This window comes from Tamandua tetradactyla, chromosome 11 (assembly GCF_023851605.1).
Source record: "Tamandua tetradactyla isolate mTamTet1 chromosome 11, mTamTet1.pri, whole genome shotgun sequence".
In the NCBI taxonomy this organism is placed as follows: domain Eukaryota; kingdom Metazoa; phylum Chordata; class Mammalia; order Pilosa; family Myrmecophagidae; genus Tamandua; species Tamandua tetradactyla.
Window position 1 is genome coordinate 8687486 of NC_135337.1, and position 27614 is coordinate 8715099.

The window sequence follows — 27614 nt, forward strand, 5'->3', positions numbered from 1 at the left end:
CTGTATATCAGCAAGATTAAAAGGAACCACAACAAATGAGTAAATCCCCAATCCCTGTCATGACAAATAATAGGAGCACTACTCCAAAAGTGGTCTGCAGACCTGTCCCAGTCCAAACTATTTGCTACTGGTCTGTGACAAATAAGTACAGAAATTGAGAATATTAAGAAATTCAGTCGCAGTTTGAAAGAACAGTTTTGTCTGTTGAATCTATAAATAAAAATTGTGGACTTGCATTCTGGTTTATTTCATTTTTCTAGAAATCATCCTTATTGTACAAAAGCATTGTCTGTGGCAATTAATCTTGCATCGCAGATAGCTTGAGCACTTGGCTAAAAGCTTCTATATATCTGTGAGTGTGAACAAGTGCCTTTCAAAACTCAATGCTGCTACTTAAGCCCTAACAAGTCCCACTCCAAAACAAACAAAATACAATAAACTGCAAACCAATCTGAATAAAAAATTTTCTGTATTCCACCTTGTAAGAAAATGAGAGACTGTTTTCCTTTTAGAAATTTAATAAAAATCAGCTTCCAGAGTACATTCTGGTTCAGACTTCCACCACGTTGGACAGGGATCAATGTCCAGAGAGCTTTATTCAAACGTTTATGAAGACTACAGTCAAGATACTAGCTCAGAACTGGAAGGGATCACAGGTAACCACTGAGTCAGAAATCTGGATTCAAGCTCTGGCTTTATTGCCTAAAAGCTTTTTGAGATTTTCTCATGAAGCCAGGTTCCTTAAACTACAAAAAAAAAAGGAGATTAAAATTGCCTGTGTTGTGAGATTTGAATGAGATAATGCATGTGGAAAGTGCCCCATAGAGCACAGTAGAAGAATGACTGGGATTATTAAGAGCCCAGCCTGCAGACATCCCCCTATTCCTCTTCATTTCTGCAGAGCCTTCCTGATGCCTTCCCTACTGACTGTGCTGAGGAGCCCACTTCACCCAACCTGGCATCGAGGAATCTCAGCCCCATCTCAGGGATTCAGCCGGAGGGAAAGGAAGGGGTGCATCCTTCAGCAGGTACCCAAATCTGCTTTCTCTGCCCCATGATGACTTTGTCCCAGAAATGTCTTATGGTTCAGTTCCCAGGAGTCTGGTGCTGCTTCCACACTGAGGATGGAGCTTCATCCCCACAGGACCAACCAAGGAGGCATGCTTAGCTCTGGGATATCTTGGCCATTTGCATGCTTACCTGGTTGTGAATGAAAACCCAGAGGAAGACAGTTGTCAGCTGAGCTACTGACAATGAAGCCACTGGCACTACTTTCTCAGAGCTGCCCTCTCAAACATCCTGCTCTGGACATTGATAGAAATGGTCCTCTGTGAACTGAACGTCTGTGATGTCTTTAGGAATTAATGAACTTAAAAGATACAATTATAGACTTCACTCAGGAAGAGTGGTCCGTCCTAGATACACCCCAGAGAAAGCTGTTCAGAGAAGTGATGCTGGAGTATATCAGTCATCTGGTCTCTGTGGTATATCCAGTCTTCAAATCAGATATACTTTCCCACTTGGAGCAAGGAGAGGAACTCTGCAGAGAAGGAATTAGATTTTTCCAATACCAGAATTCAGGAAAGAAAAGTGGTCTTAAAATAAAATGCTATCTGTGCAACATAACTGCAGGAATGACGCACTGATTATCGTGTCATTGAGGCGGAATTCCTGTATTAAAAAGAATGGCATTATAAATAGTGAATTGCCAGATTTTACTCGCACATCCAGAGTGACTCAACAGGTGTTAAGAAAGAAACCATACCACAACAATCTCATTGGAAAAGCCCTCAGTGACCAGTCATCTGTTGGTAAACAAAAGCAAATATGGGGCGGGGCCCACCACGGTGGCTCAGAAGGCAAGAATGCTTGCCTACCATGCCAGAGGACCCAGGTTCGATTTCCGGTGCCTGCCCAAGTTAAAAAAAAAAGCAAATACGCACCAGAAATAAATCACCTGTATCTCATCAAATTAATAAATCTTTTACTCAAAAATCTGGCCTCACACGTTACAATGAATCCAACACTGGAGAGAAACCATATAAATGCCATGTATGTAAGAAAGCCTTCAGTCTGCATTCTTCCGAAAGATAACAAGAACTCACACTGGAGAGAAAAGATACGAATGCCGTGTATGGAAAAGCCTTCATCCACTGTTCTATGTTTAGACAACATGAAAGGACTCACACTGGAGAGAAGCCATATGAATGCCATCGATGTGGGAAAGCCTTCACTCGGTGTTCTTCCCTGAGTCAACATGAGAGAATTCAGTGGAGAGGAATCCTATGAATATCACCTTTGGTTAAAGACGTCACTTATCATTTTACCTTTAAAAAGCATGAGAAAATTTACTTTGTAGAGATACCATACCAATATCCTCTATGTGGGAAACCTTAGTTTATTTATGTAACCTCAGACAAAATGACAGAACCAAAACTGGAGTTAAACCCTCTGAATGCCATTATTTGTGAAAGGCTTCAGTCATCATTCTGATATGAGATAATGCGTAATAAAAATATTTTGTATTTGGAAGAGATGTCAGCCCCTGAATGAACCTTTAAAAGTGCTAGAAAACTCACACACTTAAAAAAAAATCACTGTAATCAATCTGGCAGACACTCATCCTGAATATTGTATCAATCTAAGCCAATTTATATTGGAACAGATCAATGTAAATGTCACATTTGTATAACAAACCTTTAGTAGATGGTCAGACAAAATTAAGGAAATCATAACATACATGTACTTGATGTGGAAGTATTTACATTGATTGCCCCACCTCATATAGAGAAAAGCCTTTACCAGAAGATGAAGCCCCTTGAAATAGAGCCAGATAATATAAGCTGGAGGTGTTATTCATGAAATACCACACAAAATCTTTCATAGAACAACACTTGTAGGGCAAATATGAATTCATACTGTATAAAAATTACTGGTGTCATGAATGAAAGTATGTCTTCTGAGATCACTCATTCCTTAGTGTTAATATATTTATGCTGAGGAATCAACAATCCTAAAATCAATTTAGATAAATGTTCAGCTGGATTTCACCTCAGAAAATTCATAGTGTTAAATAAAATCTTTTATTTGGGCCCTTTCAATTCAGCAAATTCAGTAAACAAACAAGAATTTCGAACAAAACTTAACTATTAAAATTATGTGAGATAACAGTGTAGAATTATGAAGTGTCACTGGTACTAAATTGAACAATGAATTTTGGAAAAAGCAAAATGAAGTGAAATTAATTCCATAAATCAGCATTTTCATATTTGTAAGGAACAAATATTATTGCTGAAAATCTGATATGTTGGGCTAATTATGGTTTTGCTTTCATGCAGTTCTAAACAAAAATATTTGAATCGATCATAAAAAAACTTTGAATGTTAAGTCAAATTATTCTTAACTATTAACTTTATATATATTTGCATTCCCATTGTGAAAATAAACTTGGATAAATAAAAACCATTAAGAAATAGAAAAAAAAAAAGAGCCCAGCCTTCAAGGGGTGGACATTCTCAGAAGAAATGGTCCCTAAGATGGTATAGTGACAAATCTATTAACTAATACTCTTTAAATATTCTATCAATTGAAGATTTACCAAATTAGAAAATATTCTCCTCAAATGCTCTCCTGTGCAGATAGCACTCTTATTTTCTAATGAACCATTAGGTGTGTTCACGTGGCATGTAGTGAACACCATAAAGGAAGAAGCAGGGATCACACCACTTCTGTCCTCAAGGAGTTCACACTGCAGGGCCTAGCCAGTGGCAGGCTCGAGGCGTATGTGACTTAAACACCACAGGAAGAGCAACTCTTCCACGTTTTAACCTGAACAGCTATTTGGCAACTCTCTCAACAGGACCAGAAATTTTTAAATGCACTCTTCCAATCTTGTATTTTAGATAAAAGAAAAAGAGAAAATCAGAGTGTATTTCAGCTTTACTGAACACGTATTACAGTGGACAATCAAGTAGACAAACACATGCCTATAAAATATACATTCTTAGGTTTGAGAAAATATAAATAGATACTAGGAAAGTATCTGAACACACTGACCAACCACTCGGCTTACACTTCTCTTTAGGTGCATCTAGTACCAGGGCTGCTCAGACTGAACATCCTCTGATTGGGGTAAAAAGAAGAGGTAAAGGGAAAAGCAGAAGGTACAGAAATAATTCTCCTTATGGATCAAGAGGCCATATCAAATAGTTGAGATAATCCCAGAATACTTCACCACCTGATAAATTTCTTTCAAGGCAATTACAATTCATAAAAGATCACTTCTTCCATCTAAAAACAGGCACAAGTCAGGCTGTTTGTTCACCATCATCCTTTGGTGGCAATTATTAGGACTGCGAAGACATTCTTATCACACAACACTGGGAGAGCAGGTCCAAATATAACTCTTAAAACACACACTTGAGGGGTGCAACGGTTCAGTGGTAGATTTTCACCTGTCAGGCGGGAGACCCGGGTTCGATTCCCGGTCCACACACTTCCCAAAAAACAAGCAAGCAAAACAAACAAAAATTCAACAAATGGTGCTGCAATAACAGGATATTCACATGGAAAAATAATGAAATGTGACCCTGCCACACAGCATACAAACACACACACACACACACACAAACACACACCTTACTACCCACAAAACCTTCAGAGGGTTCATGTTTTCTCAGATGTTGTTTTGTTAACAGCAGCTTGTATCTCAATTCAGAACTTGTTATTTCTGGAATTCAGATGTTCCATCCTCCAAATCACTAATTCTATCTTCTGTCTCTTTAAATCTATCATTGTAGCTATCCATTATTTTTTCTATGTTTGCTACTTTATCCTTCACTTCCATAAGTTCTGCGATTTGTTTTTTCAGTTTTTCTATTTCTTCTTTATGTTCAGCCCATGTCCTCTTCATGTCCTCCCTCAATTTATCGATTTCATTTTTGAAGAGGTTTTCCATTTCTGTTCGTATATTCAGCATTAGTTGTCTCAGCTCTTGTGTCTCATTTGAGCTATTGGTTTGTTCCTTTGACTGAGCCATATTCTCAATCTTTTGAGCGTGGACAGTTATCTTCTGCTGCTGGCGTCTGGGCATTTATTCAGATTTCTCTTGGTGTTGGACCCAGCAAGGTTGTAAGATTTTTCTGTGAAATCTCTGGGATCTGTTTTTCTTATCTTGCCCAGTACGTGGCGCACGTGGCACACGTTTGTCTCAAGTGTTTGGAATGGGTCTCCCCCAGTCACCGATCTCCGTGGCCTGGGGATTTCGGATCCAATTCTCTCCGTTGGTTCAGGGGCCGCACGTGGTGGGGGCGTCAGCTGCCGCGGCTTGAGGGGACCCTGTGGCTGGTTGCGGGCCGCAGCGGGCCTGGGGGATTCCCCACCGGACCAGGAAGCCTCCCGTGGGGGGGGGGCTACCGCGGCTTGGATAGCCCTCCTATCCGAGACTCGTATCCGCGGACTCGAAGCAGAGACTCGAAGCCGCCCGCAAAAGAGGGGTGCCGCCTGCCTCAGCTTGGGAAACTTGCTTCTCCAATACTCTCAGCTGGCCCGGAAAGGAGGAAGGGAGTAGCTCGGACCACCGCAGCTGCCGCTGATCGGGAAATCGCGCGCCGCTCGGGGGTCTCACTGCAGCCGAGTCTCGCAGTCAGTCTAGCCAGCCCAGACTTTGGATAGCCCTCTGATCTGAGATTCGTAGCCGCGGACTCAAAGCCGAGACTCGAAGCCGCCCGCAAAAGAAGGGCGCCGCCTGCCTCGGCTTGGGAAACTTGCTTCTCCGATACTCTCAGCCGGCCCGGGAAGGAGGGAGGGATTAGCTCGGACCGCCGCAGCTACGGCTGCTCGGCAAATCGCGCGCTGCTCGGGGGTCTCGCCGCAGCCAAGAGTCGCAGTCAGACTTGCCAGCCCAGACTTTGGATAGCCCTCTGATCCGAGACTCGTAGCTGCGGACTCGAAGCCGAGACTCGAAGCCGCCCGCAAAAGTGTGGCGCCGGCCGCCTTGGCTGGGAAGCTTGTCTCTCCGAGTCTCTCAGCCAGCCCCGGAAGGAGGGAGGGATTAGCTCGGACCTCCGCAGCTGCGGCCGCTCGGGGGTCTCGCCGCAGCCAAGTCTCGCAGTCAGACTTGCCAGCCCAGACTTTGGATAGCCCTCTGATCCGAGACTCGTAGTCGCGGACTCGAAGCCACCCGCAAAAGTGTGGCGCCGGCCGCCTTGGCTGGGAAGCTTGTCTCTCCGCGTCCCTCAGCCAGCCCGGGAAGGAGGGAGGGATTAGCTCGGACCGCCGCAGCTGCGGCTGTTCGGGAAATCGCCCGCCGCTCAGGGATCTCACTCACCGCAGCCGAGTTTCGCAGTCAGACTAACCAGCCCAGACTGGGTTACGCTGTGTGTCCATTCCCTGCTGTAGCCCCGGGAGCTGTTCTGTACTGTTTCTGTTCACCTATTAGTTGATTTGGAGTCGGAGGAACTAAGACGCATGTACCTTACTAAGACGCCATCTTGGATCTCTCCAGAACTTGTTATTTCTGTCAGTAAATCAGGCAGCTATACATAAAAGAAAGAAAATTAAGGCTAAATGATGTTGGTTTAGGTTGTACTAAAAGGAAAAAAGCTTTAAGGTAGAAGAAGTAGGAAGAAAAAAACAACTGCCAATATGAACTGGGAAAGAGACCATGTAACAGAAAAATGAAATATTAGTTGTGAGCTGCCAAAAATCTTAGCTTAATCTTCTAAGGTCCAACTGCTTCACAATTACCTCTATAATTTGCATCAAGACACAAAAGAAGAAATGGAGGAGAAAATGACAGCAATTCTACCTTTGTGTATCCATCACCCTTCTGGCATTTCTGTGGATATTAATTAGGAAAAGTCAAAAAGCACCTGGGAAAATATCTATGTATAAATCTAAAATATCCCAATTTCTGCCCCTTTCCAGAAGGGATCCTACTACTAAGAACAGGAATAAAAACTAATCAGAATAAAAGGGAAAATTATAATACATTAGCGACTTTAAAAAGTTTTATGATAATGTCATCTGTACTGGTGATTAGTTATAAATTCTCCCAGAGAGAGTAAGCCTAGAGTTTCAGCAATTAACACAGAAGGTCACAGGAAGTTCCTTTTGTGAACCAAGGACCAAAATTCTTTAGTTAAAAAAAAAAAAAATTCCCAAGTGCTCTATACAGAATAAAAGCATTTTGAAGGACAAAATTCTTAAGACTCTCAGATTCTTCCTGGGGATTTCAATGAAAAAAACTGAAAGACATCTTAAAAGTCATTTTATCATATTGTGTCTCAATGCAGGAATTTCTTCAATGTTGTGAACAGATAGTTATTTAGCTTCTAATGTGCCTTTCCTGTGATGGAGAGCTCACTTCTTTTCAAGACAGATTATTCCAACCATCAGACAAATCTAATTAAGAGAGTTAGCATTCCCTGAAAACTATTAGAAAGTGTCTCCTCTACCTCCCTGTAGCTTTTACCCCACTGATTGAGCCCTGTCCTTTGGAATAAAAAGAGTATATCTAATCCTTATTTCATAAACCAACCTTTTAAGAAAAGATTTCCATCATATCTTCCTTTTCTTAGGAAAATAGATAATGCAGTCTAAGTGTTTGACATTTTAATGTTCCTTTTACAATCTCCTAATGGGCACTGTTAAGACAACTGCTTTTAAGCATGAAAGTTCCCTTTCAGAAAGATATTCACTCAAAGCATTCTGGAGAGGCACTCTAGGGGCGACCACATGTTGGCACAGGTTTCTGATATTTCCCATTCCAGAGAGCGGCCTGCATACCAGGGAAAGCACCTGAGAAACTGCTGAGAGACAGAAAGCCAAAGGTCTGGGTACAGACGCTGTGCCAGTAAGAAATGCTAGTTCCTCTTCGAGGTAGACCTGGAGGATCAGTCTAAGAGAGGCACAAACAAATTAAGAGAATGTATGTATCCCAACTGAAATGAAGTAGTAATTGGGTAGCAGACAAGAGGTACTTCTCTCAGCATTTCAATTTACCCTGCTTCACAACGTCTCTAAGTGACATTAGACAGACATTACACTGCTAGGAAAAAGTAATCCTGTTTATATTAGAGAGTTAAGTCACTACTTGGTCAAAAATATATGCAATAATGTAATGTTTCAGGGATTCCTCCTAGGTTTAGAAAGTATTAAATTATTATTTTTTTAAAGATGAGGATTAGGCTATTCACATTTAAACAAATAACTGAAAAGTTATTTTAGGTAAACAGAAATTGCTAGGAAGATGTCTCAATCATTTGAGTTAACAGGAAGGAACAACCTGGCCCTTCAAAAAACCAGGCTCTGACAGCCCCCGCAGTTGGGAAGGCTACTGCTTAATGCAGAGGCAACCTTTGAATATTACAAGTTTCCCAGAGCACTGGCTGCAGCTTTTCTACCTCCTCACAGTAAGACAGCTGCTACTCAATTGCAAAATGCTCTTGCATCCTAGCCCTAACTCTGTATTTTTAACTCAAGAAACTCTCTGAAAATTTGAATGAGAGTACTGTAACCAAAGGGATAATCTTAAATACATTAGAGAAAGATAAGTGGGTCAAAGTTCAACACAAAATTCTGATAGTAACAAATTAACGGTAGGTACCACACCTCACAAGTGATTCTAATACACTGTTGTAATCCTAGCATTCAAATCTGCTGTTGTAGTGAGCAATGCTTGGCTTTCAACTGATTCAAGTTTCTTCTTGTTTACTGATGCTGTTAAGAAGCAGAATATATTTTTTCTCCACCTACACCATTGCTCCTGCTATAAATGAAAGAAATCTGACTCCAGTCAGAGCAGGCGGCATCACTATTGTTCTACTCTAACAAACATTTTATAAAAGCAGCTTCTTTCATAAAGAGCAGCATAATCAATCCTGCTTGGTTCCTTGAGGGAGCACAGATTCAGAATGTTACAGGTGGAAAGGGCTTTAGAGAACAGAGTAAAAATGTTCTCATTTCATAAAGAAGAAAACTGAGGTCTAAAGAAATAAAAAATACTCGCCCTTGACTACACAACTAATAAGAAGCAAAGCCAAAAGTGAGCCAGTTCTCTTGACTCCAAGAAAGTCCAGCACTGATTATATTATAACCCAGTAAATAAGAAAGGGGATCAGTGAAGGGGGAGGAAAACAGACACTGCAAGTGATATTCAAGAGCTGAAATAGTACTGCCTTTTATTAGAGACAAATTTAGGATTGAAAACTAGTATGAAATTCAGCTAAATATTCTTGCAGAAAGCTAAGAAATTACATGAGTTTACAACCCTCAAAGTACATAATGACTCAGAAATGATTTTCTTATTAAAGCGACTCAAGTTGTCTAATAAATAACTAGTACTTACTAGATTTAGAGGACAAGAATCTGACAGCCTGTGTGAGAAAATCTGAAAGCGCAAAGAAAGAACTTCAGTCCATTATGTTTCATTACAGTATTAAGTAATTTGTTTACATAAAGCTTTTTGCTACCAGAAATCCAAGAAAAAATTTTTGGCTTAAATAATCACTTGTACAAAACAAGGACTACCCCCCAAACTTTGTAAAATAGGAATTTCTACACATCCTCTCTTTTCTTAAGATATACTGTGCACTAATAAAAGAGACATTAAAAATAAAACACAGAGAAGCCGTCTTTGGTTTCCTTGTCAACTAAGTACTTTGTTGAAAGAAGATTTCCCAAAACAATTTTTCCTCTATCTACATGCATATGGCTGTGACAGGACGGCCAGTCTTATGAAAGAGCAAGTCTTTTTTTATACTGGAAAGGTCATATCAGCTGGCACTTGTAAACAGATGGCAAGTACTTTGACATCTGAACCTTTAAGAATGAAGAAAGGCAGTAATTACAATAAGACAGTGTTTCTGTTTACCCAATCACTAGGTACCCTGCCTCTACCACATGTACTTTGTAACAAAGTCTTTAGATCTCACCAAGTCGTATGAAATCTGTCTCTGATCTGAGAAGCAGGTCAATGTTATAACTGGATATGTTATATATAACTTTGGCATATCAAAAAATATTTACATTGCAGCCAACACATATGGTCAATGAATACAAAAATTATTTATAAATGCAAATATATTTACAATGAGATCCCTGGGTGATAGGGGAAAAAAAAAGAAATCACAAGAATGCAAAACCCCATGACCTGGTACCAGTTGGTCAAGCCTGGGATTCTTGCCAAAGACCTTGAATATCAAAGCCCCAGTTCAACTACATGCTTAAAACCACTGACAAATCCCAGGCACACTGCCCAGAAGGCTCCAGTTATTTTCACTCCTTGGAAGACAAAGTAGAACAGCGAAGTTCTCTTGAGATCATCTCGAGGACTGAGACAATTCAGCTTGTTACGCAGCAATGAGACTCTTCCTGCCAGGCAAAGCACATCTGTATACAGCCCTGTGGAACCATCAGGAAGTGTATTTGCCAATGTCTTCTTCTGCAGTGCCACCGAAAATGTTTTGGTTCGGTATACCCATTTCTGTTAGCTGTTATCCTTTCTTTGTCAGGTATAAACCCCAAACAAATGCCTGGCCCACCTTAGTGTGGTCAGATGTAAACAAAGAGTAAAGCAAATGCTAACTTCGGGGTTTCTTCTGAACTCTGAGGTAGTAAATACAAAATTAACTGATTTGAGTCTCTGCCCAGACTTCATCCTGAAGCGTTTTCATGTGCCCTCACTACCATCTTGAATGTTCTCAGTCCTCCTAAAATCACAAGTGTGGTCGTGCAACCTGTGACAGGGCATGGGGGAAGTGGAACAGTCTGGATGACTCTCTGCTAGGCCCTCATTTCGGAGTTGTGGTGACTCATGGACTGGCTGCTGGGAAAAGGGAGGATGAGGGAGGCCTAATTCTTTATTTATGTTCCACAGAGGCTGCTGCAATGCTTCTGAGAAAGAAAGACAAGAATTATCAATGGCAAACATCCAAAAATTAATCTTCGAAGACTTAATTTTCTTTTAACCAAATCCTAACAGAAACAGATGTTCTATATTCCTGAGTAAATTGATATCAAATGTATACTTTCCATCTTCTTAGCCACAATTAAATAAAAACAAAACAAGAAAAACATGGAACCAGTATCTCTGTCTTTCAAATCTTTCTGTTCAATAAATAGCCAATAATTTCTGACATCATACTGTATGTCATGTACTTTCATATATTATCTTGGCGGTTCTGTGGCTACAAATTTTTTTTTATAAGGAAAAAATAACATATATACAGGGTGGTGCAATGGTAGTTCAGTGGCAGAATTCTTGCGTGCCATGGCAGAGACCCGGGCTTAATTCCCAGTGCCTGCCCATGCAAAAATAAATAAATAAATAACATATATTAAAAAAAGCAATAAATTTCAAAGAACACTTGAACAATTAGTTGTAGGACAGGTTTCAGAGTTTGGTATGAGTCACAATTCCACAATTTTAGGTTTTTACTTTTTAGCTGCTCCAAGATACTGGAAATTAAAAGAAATATCAATATAATGATTCAGCAATCATTTGTTAAACCCTATATTCTCTGTATTAATTCCACCTTCTCCTCTGATCTTTCTCCCAATTTTTAGGGGTATTTGGGCTATGCCGATTCTAACTTTTTCTGGCTGGAAGGGGCTGTTGAATCAATACGGGAGACAGGATGGGACCAGCTGATGTTCTAGAAAGGCTGGTATCTCTGCTTTTCAGGACTTATCTGGCTTAGGGACTCATCTGGAGGTTCTAAGTTTCTGGAAAGTTAGCCTAGTGCATGGAACTTTTTAAAATCTTATATAACACTCTAGGTGTTCTTTAGGGTTGGCAGGAATGGTTTTATAGTTGAGGTTTGGCAAACTATGATAGGTAACAATGTCTAACTGAAGTTTGTATAAAAGTGACCTTCAGAATAGTCTCTTGACTCTACCTGAACTCTCTCAGCCACTGACACCTTATTTGTTACAATTCCTTCCCCTCTTTTGGTGCATGGTGCAAGGGCCAGGCTAATCCCTGTGATTCACATCTCAAACTCCCAGGGAGATTTTCACCCCTGCGTGTCATGTCCCATGTAGGGGAGAGAGTCTTGATTTCATGCAGAGTTAGGCTGAGAGAGAAAAGAGGCCACAGGTGAGCAAAAAATGAGGTCCTCTGGTAACTCTTAGGCATAACTTATAGGTAGGCTAGGCTTCTCCACTACATGGAGAAGTCTTGAGGAAGGCCACAAGAGTAAGCCTCAAGATCAAGGGTTTGCAGAGTGATTTGAACAGTGAATAAAAAAGTATTTGCAAAGTCCCCTTCAGGAAATGGTGAGAAAGGGGGAAAATTCAACTTCCCCAAGTTGAATCACTGATATTCTCACAAGCAGTGTGGATAACAAAAGCTACAGGCTCAGCCCCCAATCTTGGGGTTTGTTCATATGAAACTTAAGCCCACAAAGGATAGGTCAAGCCTACTTAAAATTAGGCCTAAGAATCACCCCCAAGAGAACCTCTTTTGTTGCTCAGATGGCCTCTCCCTCTCTCCAGTCAACACAACAAGCAAACTCACTGCCCTTCCCATCTACATGGGACATGACTCCCAGAGGTGTGGACCTTCCTGGCAACATGGGACAAAAATCCTAGAATGAGCTGAGACTCAGCAACAAGGGACTGAGAAAACCTTCTCAACGAAAAGGGGGAAGACAGAAATAAGACAAAGTACAAATGGCTGAGATTTCAAACAGTGTAAAGAGGTTATCCTGGGGGTTATTCTTACACATCAAATAGATATCACCTTGTTAGTCAAGATGTAACGGAGAGGCTAGAGGGAACTGCCTGAAAATGTAGAGCTGTGTTCCAGTAGCCATGTTTCTTGAAGGTGATTGTATAATGATATAGCTTTCACAACACGACTGTGTAACTGTGAAAACCTTGTGTCTGATGCTCCTTTTATCTACTTATCAACAGATAAGTAAAATACATGGAATAAAAATAAATAATAGGGGCAACAAATGTTAAAATAAATTTAGGCTGAGACCAAAAGGGGGAAGAGTGAAATGAGACAAAGTGTCAATGGCTGAGAGATTCCAAACAGACAGGTTATTCTGGAGGTTATTCTTACGCATTAAGTAGATATCACCTTGTTACCCAAGATGTAATAGAGATGCTGGAGGGAACTGCCTGAAAATGTAGAGCTGTGTTCCAGTAGCCATGTTTCTTGATGATGATTGTATAATGATACAGCTTTCACAATGTGACTGTGTGATTGTGAAAACCTTGTATCTGATGCTCCTTTTATCTACCTTGTCAACAGATGAGTAGAACATATGGAACAAAATAAATAACAGGGGGAACAAATGTTAAAATAAATTTAGTTTGAAATGCTAGTGATCAACGAAAGGGAGGGGTAAGGGGTATAGTACGTATAATCTTTTTTTTCTGTCTTCGTTTTATTTTATTTCTCTTTTCGTTGTCTTTTTATTTCTTTTTCTGAATTGATGCAAATGTTCTAAGAAATGATGATGAATATGCAACTATACTATGTGATGATATTGTGACTTACTGATTATATATGTAGAACAGAATGATCAAAAGTTAAGAATGTTTGCATTTGTTTGTTGTTACAAACAAATCAAGGGCTTGGCCTATTGTTTTAGGACTCCCTAAAGTTTGAGACAGTATCAGAGATTTCCCAGGTGGTAAAGTTTAATAGTTCCAAATTTTTTCTCTTTGGCTACAAAAATTTAAGAATGAAACCTTCGATAAGGAATGAGTAATGTGCCAAAAAACTCACACTTGCTGATTTTTCCTCACATACCACCAGATTAAAAATTAAAGCACCACCAACATTAGAAAAAGGCGCAATGTCTTTTTGGTTCTACTTAAAACCAAAAATATTTGGTTTTTATTTGTGTAACTATTCTTAGATATGGGAAAATGGATTAAATGTTGGGTACTTCTTTCACAAGTACTAAATGTAAAGATAAGAGACTAACTTCAACAACAGTACTTTTCTGACCTGTTTTATCTTTGGAAATCTTCAGAGTTAGTCTCTTGAATTAAGAACATCAGAGCACATCTTAAGTCCCACATTAGAGCATTTACTCCTGCCAAAGCTATCCCTGAAAGCACCACTGTACACTTTGAACTCCTCTATAAAATTGCAGTTCTCAACCCCTACCCCCTTCCAGTATTCTTCCATTTCAGGCTGACAGAAGGGTAACAGCTGGAGTCTGGAGGGTCAGGAAGACATGCTCAATAGTACCCCTGAAGGTCTGGAAACAATTCTGTTTTAGATTACTGATCAAGTTGTTATCAAATATCTAATCTGATATAACCTATATAATATAATGTATTTCTTTTCTCGGCCATGTGGGACAGAGCACCGTCCCAAAATTACTTTCCCACTCATGGCCATGATCATATCTCTGAGGAGAAAGCAAACACCTGCCAAGTGATACTGACCATTCAATATTTACCTAATAGAACTGCAACCAAACAAAACATTTAAAAATCTCTTCAGAAAAATACTTCACCAAATTATGTCCACACTATATTCTTGGCATTTAAAATTTCCTTATTAAAGAAAGATGGAGAAAAACTACTAATACCTATATGAAACTTTAAAAAAGCTTCTTCTGTATGGCCTCTGAATTTTCAGTAGTGTGATCCTGTCAGTACCACAAAAGCTATTTTCAACTCCCAAAAGTAGATTTGTTTTCAACTCGAATATCTAAAAATCTCTGGCTCCAGTTTTTTAACAGTTAACAATGGCCGATTTCTTCATTAGATCAAATTGTTTTGCTTCCTGCCCAATGAGAGTACTATCTTTATGACAGTGGGAAGACCCAATTAAGCGAAGTGAAAACAAAACAAAACAAAAAAACATTGTACTGCTTACCACTGCTCATCTGTGTGGAAGAAAGTTTCTTCTGATTTATCCTTTCATGGTTAGTGGGAAAGGCAGACATCTGTCTCTCTGCTGATGTCAAATTCTCTGCAGCAATGGCATCCTGGGGAGGATGGGCCAAATAGGTGTCTATCGGCATCTGGACCATAAGGCTGGACAGTGTCTGATCCAGAACATCCTCCTCAGCAATGTAGGCATACGGGCAGTATTCTCGGGTCCGCGAGTAGATGTTGGCATTGTCATAGCAATCTGAGCAAATCATCCGGGTACCAGTGCCACCTAATGACAACAATGGGAAAAAACTCAAATATCCTCCAGTTAAGGAATTAGCTTTGCAATCAATCATCGGTTTCCTCAAAAGTTGTCACCATCATAAGTAGCATTTATTGCATACCTACTTAAAAATCAAGGGAAATGTCATGGTTTTTCTTCGGATTAATTCATTTAATCCTCACACATCCCTCAGAAGTAGGTGCTATTATTACCCTCATTTTACAGATGAGGTATCCACAACACAGAGAAGTACTTGCCAAAAGTCACACTACAAGAGTGAAAAGCTAAATTCTGAACCCAAACACTCTGGCTCTTAATACTACATTAAACTATCTGTCTTGCCTTTCATGGAAAGGCCATGAAAACCAAATAAACCAATTTACCAGTTAGAGAAGTTCCACTGACAATTCAAAAATCTCTAAGGAAATGAAATAAACTTTTCATTCATATGGTACTTAGTATCACCATTTTGATTTGTTGTCAGAATCTGTGAGAATTTGGGGGGAAAGTGTTTTATTAAGTATTTAGTTTAAAAATGAGGAAACAAAGTTCAGATCTAAGTAACCTGTGCATGGTCACAGAATTGGAAAGAGGAAGAACCAGGAATATCAAACCCATTCTTCCATCCTTTGGAATATCAAACCCATTCTTCCATCCTTTAGATCTGCTCCCTATGTCTGTCACTCATTGTGGGAGTGAGGATATGGGAAGGGACATCTGATGTTCTCCAATATATGCTGAGAGTCATCACTGTCCCTCAAACTTTTGTGAATATCTACTTCTGTCAGCAGGAGAAACAAACTTCCCTTGCATGTGGTATGAAGGCTACTTATGCCTGAAAAGAGTAAGAAACACTTGAAAAGAGTTTCTTTATTTTTTTTTTAAATATTGTCATTGAAAAGCCTTATTTAGTCTTTTTGCTAGGGTCAATCAATATACATACATATCACATATTTTTTAGCAGTATAAATATCTGTCATCTATTTGAGTCAATATGCTTCGGCTTTCAGAATAGAGTATTTTTGCATTTGACATTATATGTATTAGTACTTGACAAATGCTTTTAATTTGCATGGGAAGTGCCCTGATTAAACTGCACGTCCTCTCAGCTTCACACATAAGAGAAGATTCCAGCATCTTATAAGCACTTCTACAACCTATAAATCCCTGTCTAAATCAAATTATTATCTCTTGCCCCATAGACACTAAAATCTTCCAAAAAAAATAATAACCTAGAAAAAAGAACTAAAGAGTAGTAAAAATGCCATATTTGCAAATGACATGTCTATAAAATGACTTGTATCTAAAAAGAAAAAGAACTCATAAAAGTAAACAATAATAAGAAACTATTAAAAATGGGTAAACAGGGGACTTCCGGAGAAGATGGCGGCTTAGTAAGACGCGCGGGTCTTAGTTCCTCCTCAAGAAAAGCAACTAAAGAAACAGAAACAATACGAAACAGCTCCCGGAGCCATGACAGAAACCAAAAAGACAGCGTACCCCATTCTGGAACGGCTGAACGGGCAGGGAGAATCCGCTGCGGTGAGATACCCGAGGGGCGCGTGTTTTCCTGGCCGGGGCAGCTGGCGACTGGGGTCCCCTCCATGCACGTGGCTCCCCGGTCTGACTGGGAACGTTGGATAGCGGGGCCCTCCCGCCATGCTTGGCGTCTCGGGCCAGCTGGGCAATTTGGACCGGCACTCCCCCAAGCCGCGGCGGCCGGTGACCCCCCCCTCCACGCGCGGTTTCCCGGGCCGACTGCGAGATTCGGATTGGCAAGTTAAAGGAGCCACAGCATCTTTTACTGGTGGGACCCACAGACAGACGAGCACCACCTACTGGGCAGGAAAAGAAAAACAGAGCCCAGTGATTTCACAGAAAAACCTTTCAACCAGCCGGGTCCCACACCCAGGGAAATCTGATCAAATGCCCAGACACCAGCAGAAAATAATGGATGACGCTTGGAAAATTGAAGATATGGCCCAGTCAAAGGAACAAACCAATAGTTCAAATGAGATACAGGAGCTGAGACAACTAATGCTGAATATACGAACAGAAATGGAAAAACTCTTCAAAAACCAAATCAATATATTGAGGGAGGACATGAAGAAGACATGGGCTGAACAAAAAGAAGAAATAGAAAATCTGAAAAAACAAATCACAGAACTTATGGGAGTGAAGGACAAAGAAGAAAAAATGGAAAAAACAATGGATACCTACAATGGTAGATCTAAAGAGACAGAAGCTACAATTAGTGAACTGGAGGATGGAACATCTGAATTCCAAAAAGAAACAGAAACTATAGGGAAAAGAATGGAAAAACTTGAGCAGGGGATCAGGGAACTGAATGACAATATGAAGCGCACAAACATACGTGTTGTGGGTGTCCCAGAAGGAGAAGAGAAGGGAAAAGGAGGAGAAAAACTAATGGAAGAAATTATCACTGAAAATTTCCCAACTCTTATGAAAGACCTAAATTTACAGATCCAAGAAGTGCAGCGCACCCCAAAGAGAATAGACCCAAATAGGCGTTCTCCAAGACACTTACTAGTTAGAATGTCAGAGGTCAAAGAGAAAGAGAGGATCTTGAAAGCAGCAAGAGAAAAACAATCTGTCACATACAAGGGAAACCCAATAAGACTATGTGTAGATTTCTCAGCAGAAACCATAGAAGCTAGAAGACAGTGGGATGATATATTTAAATTACTAACAGAGAAAAACTGCCAACCAAGACTTCTATATCCAGCAAAATTGTCCTTCAAAAATGAAGGAGAAATTAAAACATTTATAGACAAAAAGTCACTGAGAGAATTTGTGACCAAGAGACCAGCTCTGCAAGAAATACTAAAGGGAGCACTAGAGTCAGATACGAAAAGACAGAAGAGAGAGGTATGGAGTAAAGTGTAGAAAGAAGGAAAATCAGATATGATATATATAATACAAAAGCCAAAATGGTAGAGGAAAATATTATCCAAAGAGTAATAACACTAAAAGTTAATGAACTGAATTTCCCAATCAAAAGACATAGACTGGCAGAATGGATTACGACCCAGCAATACCACTGCTAGGTATCTACTCAAAGGACTTAAGGGCAAAGACACAGACGGGCATTTGCACACCAGTGTTTATAGCAGCATTATCTACAATTGCAAAGAGATGGAAACAGTCAAAATGTCCATCAACAGACGAGTGGCTAAACAAACTGTGGCGTATACCTACGATGGAATATTATGCAGCTTTAAGACAGACTAAACTTATGAAGCATGTAATAACATGGATGGACCTAGAGAACATTATGCTGAGTGAGTCTAGCCAAAAACTAAAGGACAAATACTGCATGGTCCCACTGATGTGAACCGACATTCGAGAATCAGCTTGGAATATATCATTGGTAACAGAGACCAGCAGGAGTTAGAAACAGGGTAAGATAATGGGTAATTGGAGCTGAAGGGATACAGACTGTGCAACAGGACTAGATACAAAAACTCAAAAATGGACAGCACAATAATACCTAAGTGTAATGTAACTATGTTGGAACACTGAATGAAGCTGCACCTGAAATATAGTTTTTTATTTGTTTGTTTGTTTGTTTGTATCTTTTGTTTTTGTTTTTTTCTTTTTCCTTTTTATATATATATATTTTTTTATTAGTATTATTATTTTAATTCTCTTCTCTATATTAACATTCTATATCTTTTTCTGCTGTTTTGCTAGTTCTTTTCCTAAATCGATGCAAATGTACTAAGAAATGATGATCATACATCTATGTGATGATACTAAGAATTACTGAGTGCATGTGTAGAATGGAATGATTTCTAAATGTTGTGTTAATTTCTTTTCTTTTTTTTTGATTAATAAAAAAATTTAAAAAAAAAATGGGTAAACATTTAAAAAAAAAACAGAACCAAAACCAAAAATGGGTAAACATCTGAAAAGATACGTCTCCAAAAAAAGATATATGGATTTCTAGTAAGTATACAAAAGGATACTCAATATATTTGTCGTTAGGGAAAAGAAAATCAAAAACACAGTATGATACAAGTATACACCCAAGAACAGCTAAAATTGAAAAAAGCAGACAATATTAGCTGCTGGAGAGGATATGGAACAACAGAAATACCCTCTGTTAAAATGAACTGGTCGTAGGAATACATATGGTATAGCCACTCTGAAAGACACCCGGCAGTTCTTTACAAAGGAAAACAGTGTTTCCATATAATCCAGTAATTATGTTCCTACATATTTGGTCAAATTGGGTTGAAAACATGTTCACAGAAAAATCAACAAACACCTACTTAAAGCAACTTTATTCATAATGCCTAAAAACTACAAGGAACCAAGATATTCTTCATTAGGTGCATGCGTAAGTAAACTGTTTGATATCTGTCTGTTTCTTTTTCTCTTTAATTGAGAAATATCCACATACATACAGTCCAACCATATTATACAATCAATAGCTCCCAATATCATCACATTGTTGTGTATTCTTCACCATAAGTATTTTTAGATCATTTGCATCACCGCGGAACAAGGAAAAAAAAAAGAATTCATACATCCATACCCCTTAGTTCTCCTTTTCACTGACCCACAGTATTTCAATCTACCCAATTTTTTACTCTTCATCTCCCCCTATTATTTACTTTTTCTTTTTTTTACATGGACAGGCACCAGGAATCGAACCCGGGTCCTCTGGCACTGCAGGCAAGCATTCCTGCCTGCTGAGCCACCGTGGCCCACCCTTACTTATTTTTTACCATATTTTTTTCCTCATCTGTCCATACCTTGGATATAAGGAGCAGACACAAGGTTTTTACCAATCACAAATTCATACTGTAAAAGCTATATAGTTATACAGTCTTCTTCAAGAACTAAGGCTACTTGAACACAGTTCAACAGTTTCAGGTACTTCCCTCCAGCCACTTCAATACATCATAACCCAAAAAGGGATACCTATATAATGTATAAGAATAACCTCCAGGATAAACTTTCAATTTTGTTTGAAATCTCTCAGCCACTGAAACTTTATTTTAAATGTCTCCTTTATCTCTCCCCCTTTTTGGTCAAGCAAGCCTTCTCAATCCCATGATGCCAGGTCCCAGCTCATCCCAGGAGTCCTGTCCCACACTGTCAGGGAGATTTACACCCCTGGGAGTCCTGTCACCCCTGGGAGTTTATCTGTTGAGTTGGCTTAGACAGAGAGGCTATATCTGAGCAACAAAAGAGATTGTCTGGAGATGATTCTTAGACACTGAAAAGAATTTCTAAAGCATCTCTTTCCTATTATAATACTTTTATTTGAGAACCTCTGCTGTGCACTCCAATTCCTTGATTAAAAGATTTCCTTTCTGGAAACCATCAGCACTATCACAGCAACAGCAGAGGTAAATAATGGGGGGAAGGACAAGAGTTAAAGGTTTAGATTTCCTATTTGGCAAGGGTGTGTTTACTGGTTTTCTTTTCTTGGAAACAAGGAAATTACCTAAAATTGAGAGGGCCGATGGACTGTGGACACTGGGCACTATACATGGCACCGATAAATGCAGGTGGCTGAAGGTTGCACTGACTGAGAAATAGATTGGCAAAGGATGGTGTATACTTATGAATGAATGTTGGGCTGCTACAAAAAAGGAACAAACTCGTGAGGCAAGCAACGATGTGAATGAACATGTGGAACATTTGGTGTGGCAAAATAAGCCACAGACAAAAGAACAGCAATGGCATGGTCTCCTTTAGAAAATGCTTACAAGAAAACAGGCACCTAGATTGTAAGCTTTTATACCAGACACATTTAGTCAAAAATGGTAATTATTATTTCTGGATTTCAAGAGCCTGATTTTACACACACACACATATATATATATATTATATATATATATATATAAAATCTGATATTTAGATATAAGAACGAAGCCAATCAGATTGGGGTTAAAGTAATTCAGAACACAGGGGCAAGGAAGACAATGTCTATATTTTAGAACCACATACACTCTTTGAAACCAAAGGAAAAAAGGTTTATTTGATTTGGAACCGAAATTTTCTGTAGCACATAATCTAAATCAACCTATCTATACAGCTCATTTGAACAACTGAAAGACAGAGAGCCCAGAGTAAGAAAAGGTCCTTTAATCCTGTATGGCGTAATGTAACGCCTACAGATACATCCTAGGGTACATAAAGCAGATGATCAAAAAGTATTGGCAAAGTCCCTTGAGGGATGGGAGAAAAAATATGGAACTACTAAACTTTACCATCAGGAAATTCCCTGATACTGTGTCAATCTATAGGGACACCCAAATCAACAGGCCATGCCCTTGATCTTGAGGCTTAGTCTTGTGAGCCTGAGGTAGCAGAGAAGCTTAGTCTCCCTACAGGTATGACTAAGAACACCTTCTGGAGGACCTCTTTTGCTGCTCAGATATAGCCTCACTCTAAGCTCAACTCTGCAAGTGAAATCACTGCCCTCCCCACTATGTGGGACATGTCATCCAGGGACTGAAAGTCTCCCTGGTGATGTGGGAGATGACTCCCAGGGATGTATCCAGCCCTGGCACCGTGGGATCAACAATGTCATCCTGACCAAAAGGGGGAAAGAAGTGTAACTAATAAAGTTAGCAGTGGCAGAGAGAGTTCAAATAGTCGAGAGGCTACTCTGGAGGTTGCTCTTACACTAGCTTCAATTAGACATTGCTACCTATCATAATCTGCCAAACCCCAATCAGGACTATTCCAGCCAATCCTAAAGAACACCTAGGGCAATATATAAGATTCCACAAGGGTTCCATGCACTACTGTAACTGTTCTGAGACCTACAGCCTCCACATGGGTCCCTGGACCAGAAAAATCCTGAAACCTAGAGGGCCCAGCCTCTCCAGGAGATCAGATAATTCCATCTCCCTACTCCAAATTATTGACAGACCCTTCCAACATGAAAAGTTAGAATGGCTGTAGCCCAAACACCCCTAAAGACAGGGATAGAAAGATCAAAGATGATGGTGGAATTATACAGAGAAGATAGCATTTAACAAATGAGTATGATTGCTGAATCATTAAACTGATATCTCTTTGGGCTTCCAATATCTTAGAGCAGCTAGAAGTAAAAACCTAAAATTGTGGAATTATAACCCATGTCAAACTCTGAAATATGTTCTAAAACTAAATGTGATGCTGTGCTTTGAAATTTGTTTTGTATATACGTTATTTTTCACAAAAAAGAAAGAAAAAAAAGTCAATTGTGGTGACAAAAAAATATTTATGCCTTCTAGCCTCCCATATTCTGGAGCAGCTAGAAGGAAAAATCTGAGAGGACTGTATATAGCCCATGACAAACTCTGGATATGTCCTGTAACTACTTGTTGAAGAGTGCTTTGAAAACTATTACTTTTTTATTTCTTTGCTTTGTATATATGTTATACTATACAATAAAAAAGTTAAAAAAAAATTTGTCAGATTTTTTTTTTCTCTGTTAAGACTTCATTTCCATTCTATAATATGGGACCAAATGTTCTTCTTGAGTATTTTAAACTACTGTTTCAGGTTAATGGGGAAAACTATACACCAAAGAATAAATTCAATAGGATAGGCTGAAATTATAACCATAAACAAGTCATTACCATCAGCCCCTTTATGTATGTATCCATTGGCAGGCGGCATAAGTTGCTGGTGACTGCCTGCTTCAGAGTTACTGTAACCTTCCTGTGGCTCAGACAACGTTCCCTGGGAAGACAAGTAGCTGGGAATGTCCGCAGGCAGATTAAGCTCCTCTGTAAAACAGACATCTGTAACTCTCAAATAAAGTTAGGCAGTATACGACACTAGATTATTTTGCAAATATGTTCCAATACCAGCCAGGAAAAGGGTTATCTATCTATGATCCCGGCAGCTCTTAGTATTTCTCCTAAAATTATTTCTCACTATAATTTTTTCAAAGTGTGATTTTAAAAGCATTACCCAAAGAAACAAAACCTAAAGACTGAAATCCAATTCATAATCACACTTTCACATTCTATCAGGCTAGACCTCTTTTCTCTCAGGATTTCAGGGTGGGAGGTATAAAAGGCTGATCTCAGTCATGATAGCCCCAACTTTCCTACAGGGAAATTACGATGGAAACGAAAGTTCAGTATTAAAGAAAGCAGGTGTGCCAGTAATGTGGTTATAAGAACAAAATTTGTGGGGAGTGTTTACAAAGTCTTAAACACATTTATCAGGAGGATCTGTGATATCAGAAAAACACTTCTGTCTACCACATAGCAGATAAAGTATCAAAATTCTTTAGGGTTTCTTCAGGGTTTTTACATTTTACAATAAATTCTATACTGCATTCCTGACTAACATACAATCCATAGGTGTCATGTGGATACCACTCACCTGTGTTCGTGATACTATAGTCTTCATTTTTCCTTCGCATGTGGTAAATAACAATAACCCAGATCAAAGAGGTGCCCACAACACAGCAGACCACAACAATGATGACAATGCCAACTGTGGTCCAGCCATCATCCTCATGCCCAAAGCTACTCTGGGAAGAATCACAATTGGGGGATGAAATGACATTCAGGTAAATGTGACCACGTTCTGTCCCAAGGGTGTTAGACATAATGCAGGTGTATTTCCCAGCATCTTCTAGACCAGCATCTACAATGATGAGAAGCTGATTGGCTGCAGCAAAGAAGTGTCGTTCTGTCACCAGCAGTGGTCCATCATCTTTGGTCCAATTGAGGCGAGGGGTAGGACTCCCTCCAGCAATGCACTGTAACACTGCGGTTTCACCTCGGGTGACTGTCTTATCCTCTAGCGGTCTAACAAACGAGGGCGTCTCTAACAGGAAAATGTTAAAAAAAATCAAGTCAGGCAATTTTATTCCCTAAAATCTACAGAATTAAGCTAATGAGAGTATGATGAGTTGAGCATTTTCATACATAATGGGGGCATTAGAAGTTACTTTTCAGAAAGCAAAAGCCCCAAAACTTCTAAATCAGGTCCCAATAATTAATTTTACCTTTGGCAATTAATCATAAGCAAAGAATTCAAAGATTTATATAGAAAAATGTTTATTACAAAATAAGTTCTAATTTTAAAATACAAAAATCTAACAGGGAAATGATTAAATTATAGAACAGCCACGTGATGTTCTAAGAAGACTTTCTAATGACAGACCCCTTAAGATGAAGATTTAGCGGAAGAAAGTAGGTATATGGTATAAATAAAGACAAAGCCAAGAATATGCCAAAATCTTTATAACAGCATTTGAGTGACTTTCTCTGTTTTTCTAAATTTCTCTATATCTTAAATTTTTAAAACAATAAACTTAATTTTCTCTGGTTATAAAAATAAACAATACAAAAAGCAAACAGAATGGGGAGATGATGCTTAATTTGCATAGAATTTCTATTAGGTTGATAGTAAAGGTTTGGAAAAGGATGGTGGTGATGGCAGTATATTATAGTGAGTGTAATTAACAGCAAGTTTTGGGTTACGTGTATTACTAGAAGGAAAGTTAGAAGATAAAAAATGTATAACACAGTGAACTTTGTTGTGGAAGATGGACTGTGGTTACAAGTTCATTAACTACAACATTAATACAAGGTGTTAATAACAGGGTGGTATATGGGAAAGAATACATCGAATGTAAACGGTAGACTATAGTTATAATAGTACTATTTTAATATTCTTTCATCAGTTGTAACAAAGATACCACATTGATGCAAAATGTCAACAATAAGGGGATATATGCAAAATACCAACAACAAAGTCCTTTATTTTTACAGGACTTTACAGTAAACCTATAACTTCTCTAATTAAAAAAAAAGAAACACTATGCTAAGTGAAAGAAGCCAGACACAGAGTACTACACATTGCATGATTTCATTTGTATAAAATACAAATATAAACGAATCTAGAAACAAAAATAGATTAGTGGTTGTAGAATGTGCACCTTCCATGAGGGAGAGCTGGGTTTGATTCCCAGACCATGCACCCCGCAAAGGAAAAAAAAAAAAAAAAAAAAAGATTAGTGGTTATAGTGGTTATGTAACATGGGCTAAAAGAGAGATTGAGAGGTGACTACTAAGGGATATGAGGTTTTTCTTTTTTGGAGTAATGAAAATGTTCTAAAATTAGTTGTGGTGATAAATGTATAACTATGATTATACTAAAAGCCACTGATTATACACATTGGAAGTACTGTATGGTATATGAATATATCTCAATAAAACTGCTTTATAAGAACAAAAAGAAAAGTAAAACCAAACAACTTTCCACCTAGGAGAAGAGGGAATGAAGAAGTAGAGTTTGCCTTGAATTGGAGTTCCATGAAGACAAATATTTCCCTAAGCAAAAAATAGCCTTCAGGGGAAATTTTTAGAAAAAAGATAATGTACCAGTATACAGGATTAATGGGATCAAACTGGAGAGGAAACAGGAAACCTAACTAGGGAGACAGCTTTTTTTTTTTTAATTAACTTTTTAAAAAAATGAAAATAGGTAAATGGGAAAAAGCAGTTATACGTCTCAGGTTCTCTGTGATGCATTACAAAAGACTTAGTTCTAAGAAAAACAGTGGAACTGTCAATGCAAACTCATTGAATAACAGAGACAAAACACTTAAACAAACTAGAAATCTTACAGGGGGCAAGATAAAAAATAAACAGACAAAAGGACTTGAATTTTCAATTCATGTGACAAAGACCCCTAATTCTGCCCTCATCCTTTTCCCAGATTTTAGTTATCCACCCACTAATACCTTAGGCTGATACAGCTCTGCATAACATGGTAAGAAAAGGTAACAAAGATATGAGAATCACAATCACTTGACCTCTTCGCCTATACAAAAACCAAAAGAGGATCCCAAATTAAAAAGGCTCCTAAAACAAGCAAGGACCCAGGAGCAGCAAACTTACCTAACACTGTGAGTGAGGCATTTGCTGACAGGCTTCCTGCTATGTTTTGTGCCATGCAGCTATAGATTCCCATGTCTTCTATTTTCACATTTGCGATGAAGAATACATCATCCTCAGGCATGACATGCATGCGTCTTTCTCGAGCTGCAGGAAAGTCAGTACCACCATCTTTCTGCCAAGAAATCTGTGGTGCAGGGTGTCCTTCCGCAGCACATTCTAATCTGGCCATGGCACCAGTGCGAATAGTTAGATCCATTGGAGTTTTCAGAAAAGATGGCATCTCTGCCAGGAAAGATCATCAAAAGAAAAGGAAAAAAATGAGGACATGTATGTGTTTGTGTGTACATACATACAAACACATGAGACAATGTGGCAAGCAAGATACTAACAATCCTTGTACCCATTTCTTTGTGAAGACATACTCTCTGGATCTGCTATGAATATAGCTTTACTGGACATTTTTTCTCCCAGAACCTTAGAGTATTTGGTGAACAGTGACAACCCAGTATCTTCTAGGATGCATGATCTACCAGATTTCCCTGATGGGAGCAGGGAAAGCAAAAGGCAACAAAAGTTACTGAACTCCATATTTCAGAATCCGATATTTACTATAACTCCTTTACTTACAAGGCTAAACAGTGCTTTCCAAATTAACATCTATACAGCTGTTAAAGCAACTGCATGATAAAAACTGTATGCCTTCAAAAATCCCGTAAATGGGGACAACCAAATCAATAGGCTTTAGGTCATGGTGGCCAAGATGGGGGCTTAGCAATGTGCGCGTTTTAGTTCGTCCTCCAGAACAACTACTAAATAACCAGAAACAGTACAGAACAGCTCCCGGAGTCACGTCAGTGACCGGACACACAGCATACCCCAGTCTGGACCAGCTGGACCAGCTGCAAGCACCCCCAGAACTGTGAGTTCCCCAAGCCACAGCAGCCGGCACCCCTCCCCCACAGGCTGCTTCCCAGAGGGGAAAGGAAAGGGACTTTACCAGCAGCAGGAACTGAGCACAATTAAACGCCAATTGTGGAATTAATTAACAAATTCTGACTACTAAAAATAGGCCTCAAGCTCAGGCGAACCTGCTCAAGGCAGAGGTCGCTCATTAGGCTCACGGAAAAAGAGGAAATGGGAGGAAACGGAGGTTTTTGTGGCTGTGTTTCTATGGAGGCTTGGCTGCCTCTGGATTCAGCGGTGGGACTTCTAGGGCTGCAACTGCCCCGGGTATAGGCAGAAACCGGCTGCTTTCAGGGCTGTCTCCCACCTGTGCCTTCCCCAGGGGAGGGGTGAAGCCCACCTCAGGTGAAATCCCTCCCCCAAGGAATTCAGACACCAGGGCTTGGCAATTTGAAGCCATTAAAACCAGCCTACAACCTCTCCTCTGTCTCCACCACACCCCCAGCAGGGAGAGTCTGCCAAAGCTAAAGGTGCCGTAACATTTTATGCTGGTGGGACCCGCAGGCAGACAAGCACCACATACTGGGCAGGACAAGAAAAACAGAGCCCAGAAACTTCACAGGAAAGTCTTTTAACCTGCTGGGTCTCACCCTCAGGGAAAACTGATGCAGGTGACTCCT

At 39.4% G+C, this 27614-nt stretch overlaps 1 protein-coding gene across 5 annotated transcripts in view; it reads right to left on the reverse strand.

Annotated features, from left to right (window-relative positions):
• LRIG2 (leucine rich repeats and immunoglobulin like domains 2) overlaps positions 1–27614 on the reverse strand; it is a 126465-nt gene that overhangs the window by 42170 nt on the left and 56681 nt on the right. For 4 of the 5 annotated variants that reach the window (XM_077119860.1, XM_077119857.1, XM_077119862.1 and 1 more), the window contains 5 exons: positions 26032–26313; positions 23501–23950; positions 22744–22893; positions 14852–15139; positions 9157–10896 (listed from right to left, as the gene is read on the reverse strand). In XM_077119860.1, coding sequence (XP_076975975.1) covers positions 10673–10896; positions 14852–15139; positions 22744–22893; positions 23501–23950; positions 26032–26313 — 1394 coding nt within the window. In that variant the 3' untranslated portion in view covers positions 9157–10672. Of the gene's footprint in view, positions 1–9156; positions 10897–14851; positions 15140–22743; positions 22894–23500; positions 23951–26031; positions 26314–27614 lie in introns of those variants that run through there. The other variant, XM_077119858.1, reaches the window with a different exon arrangement.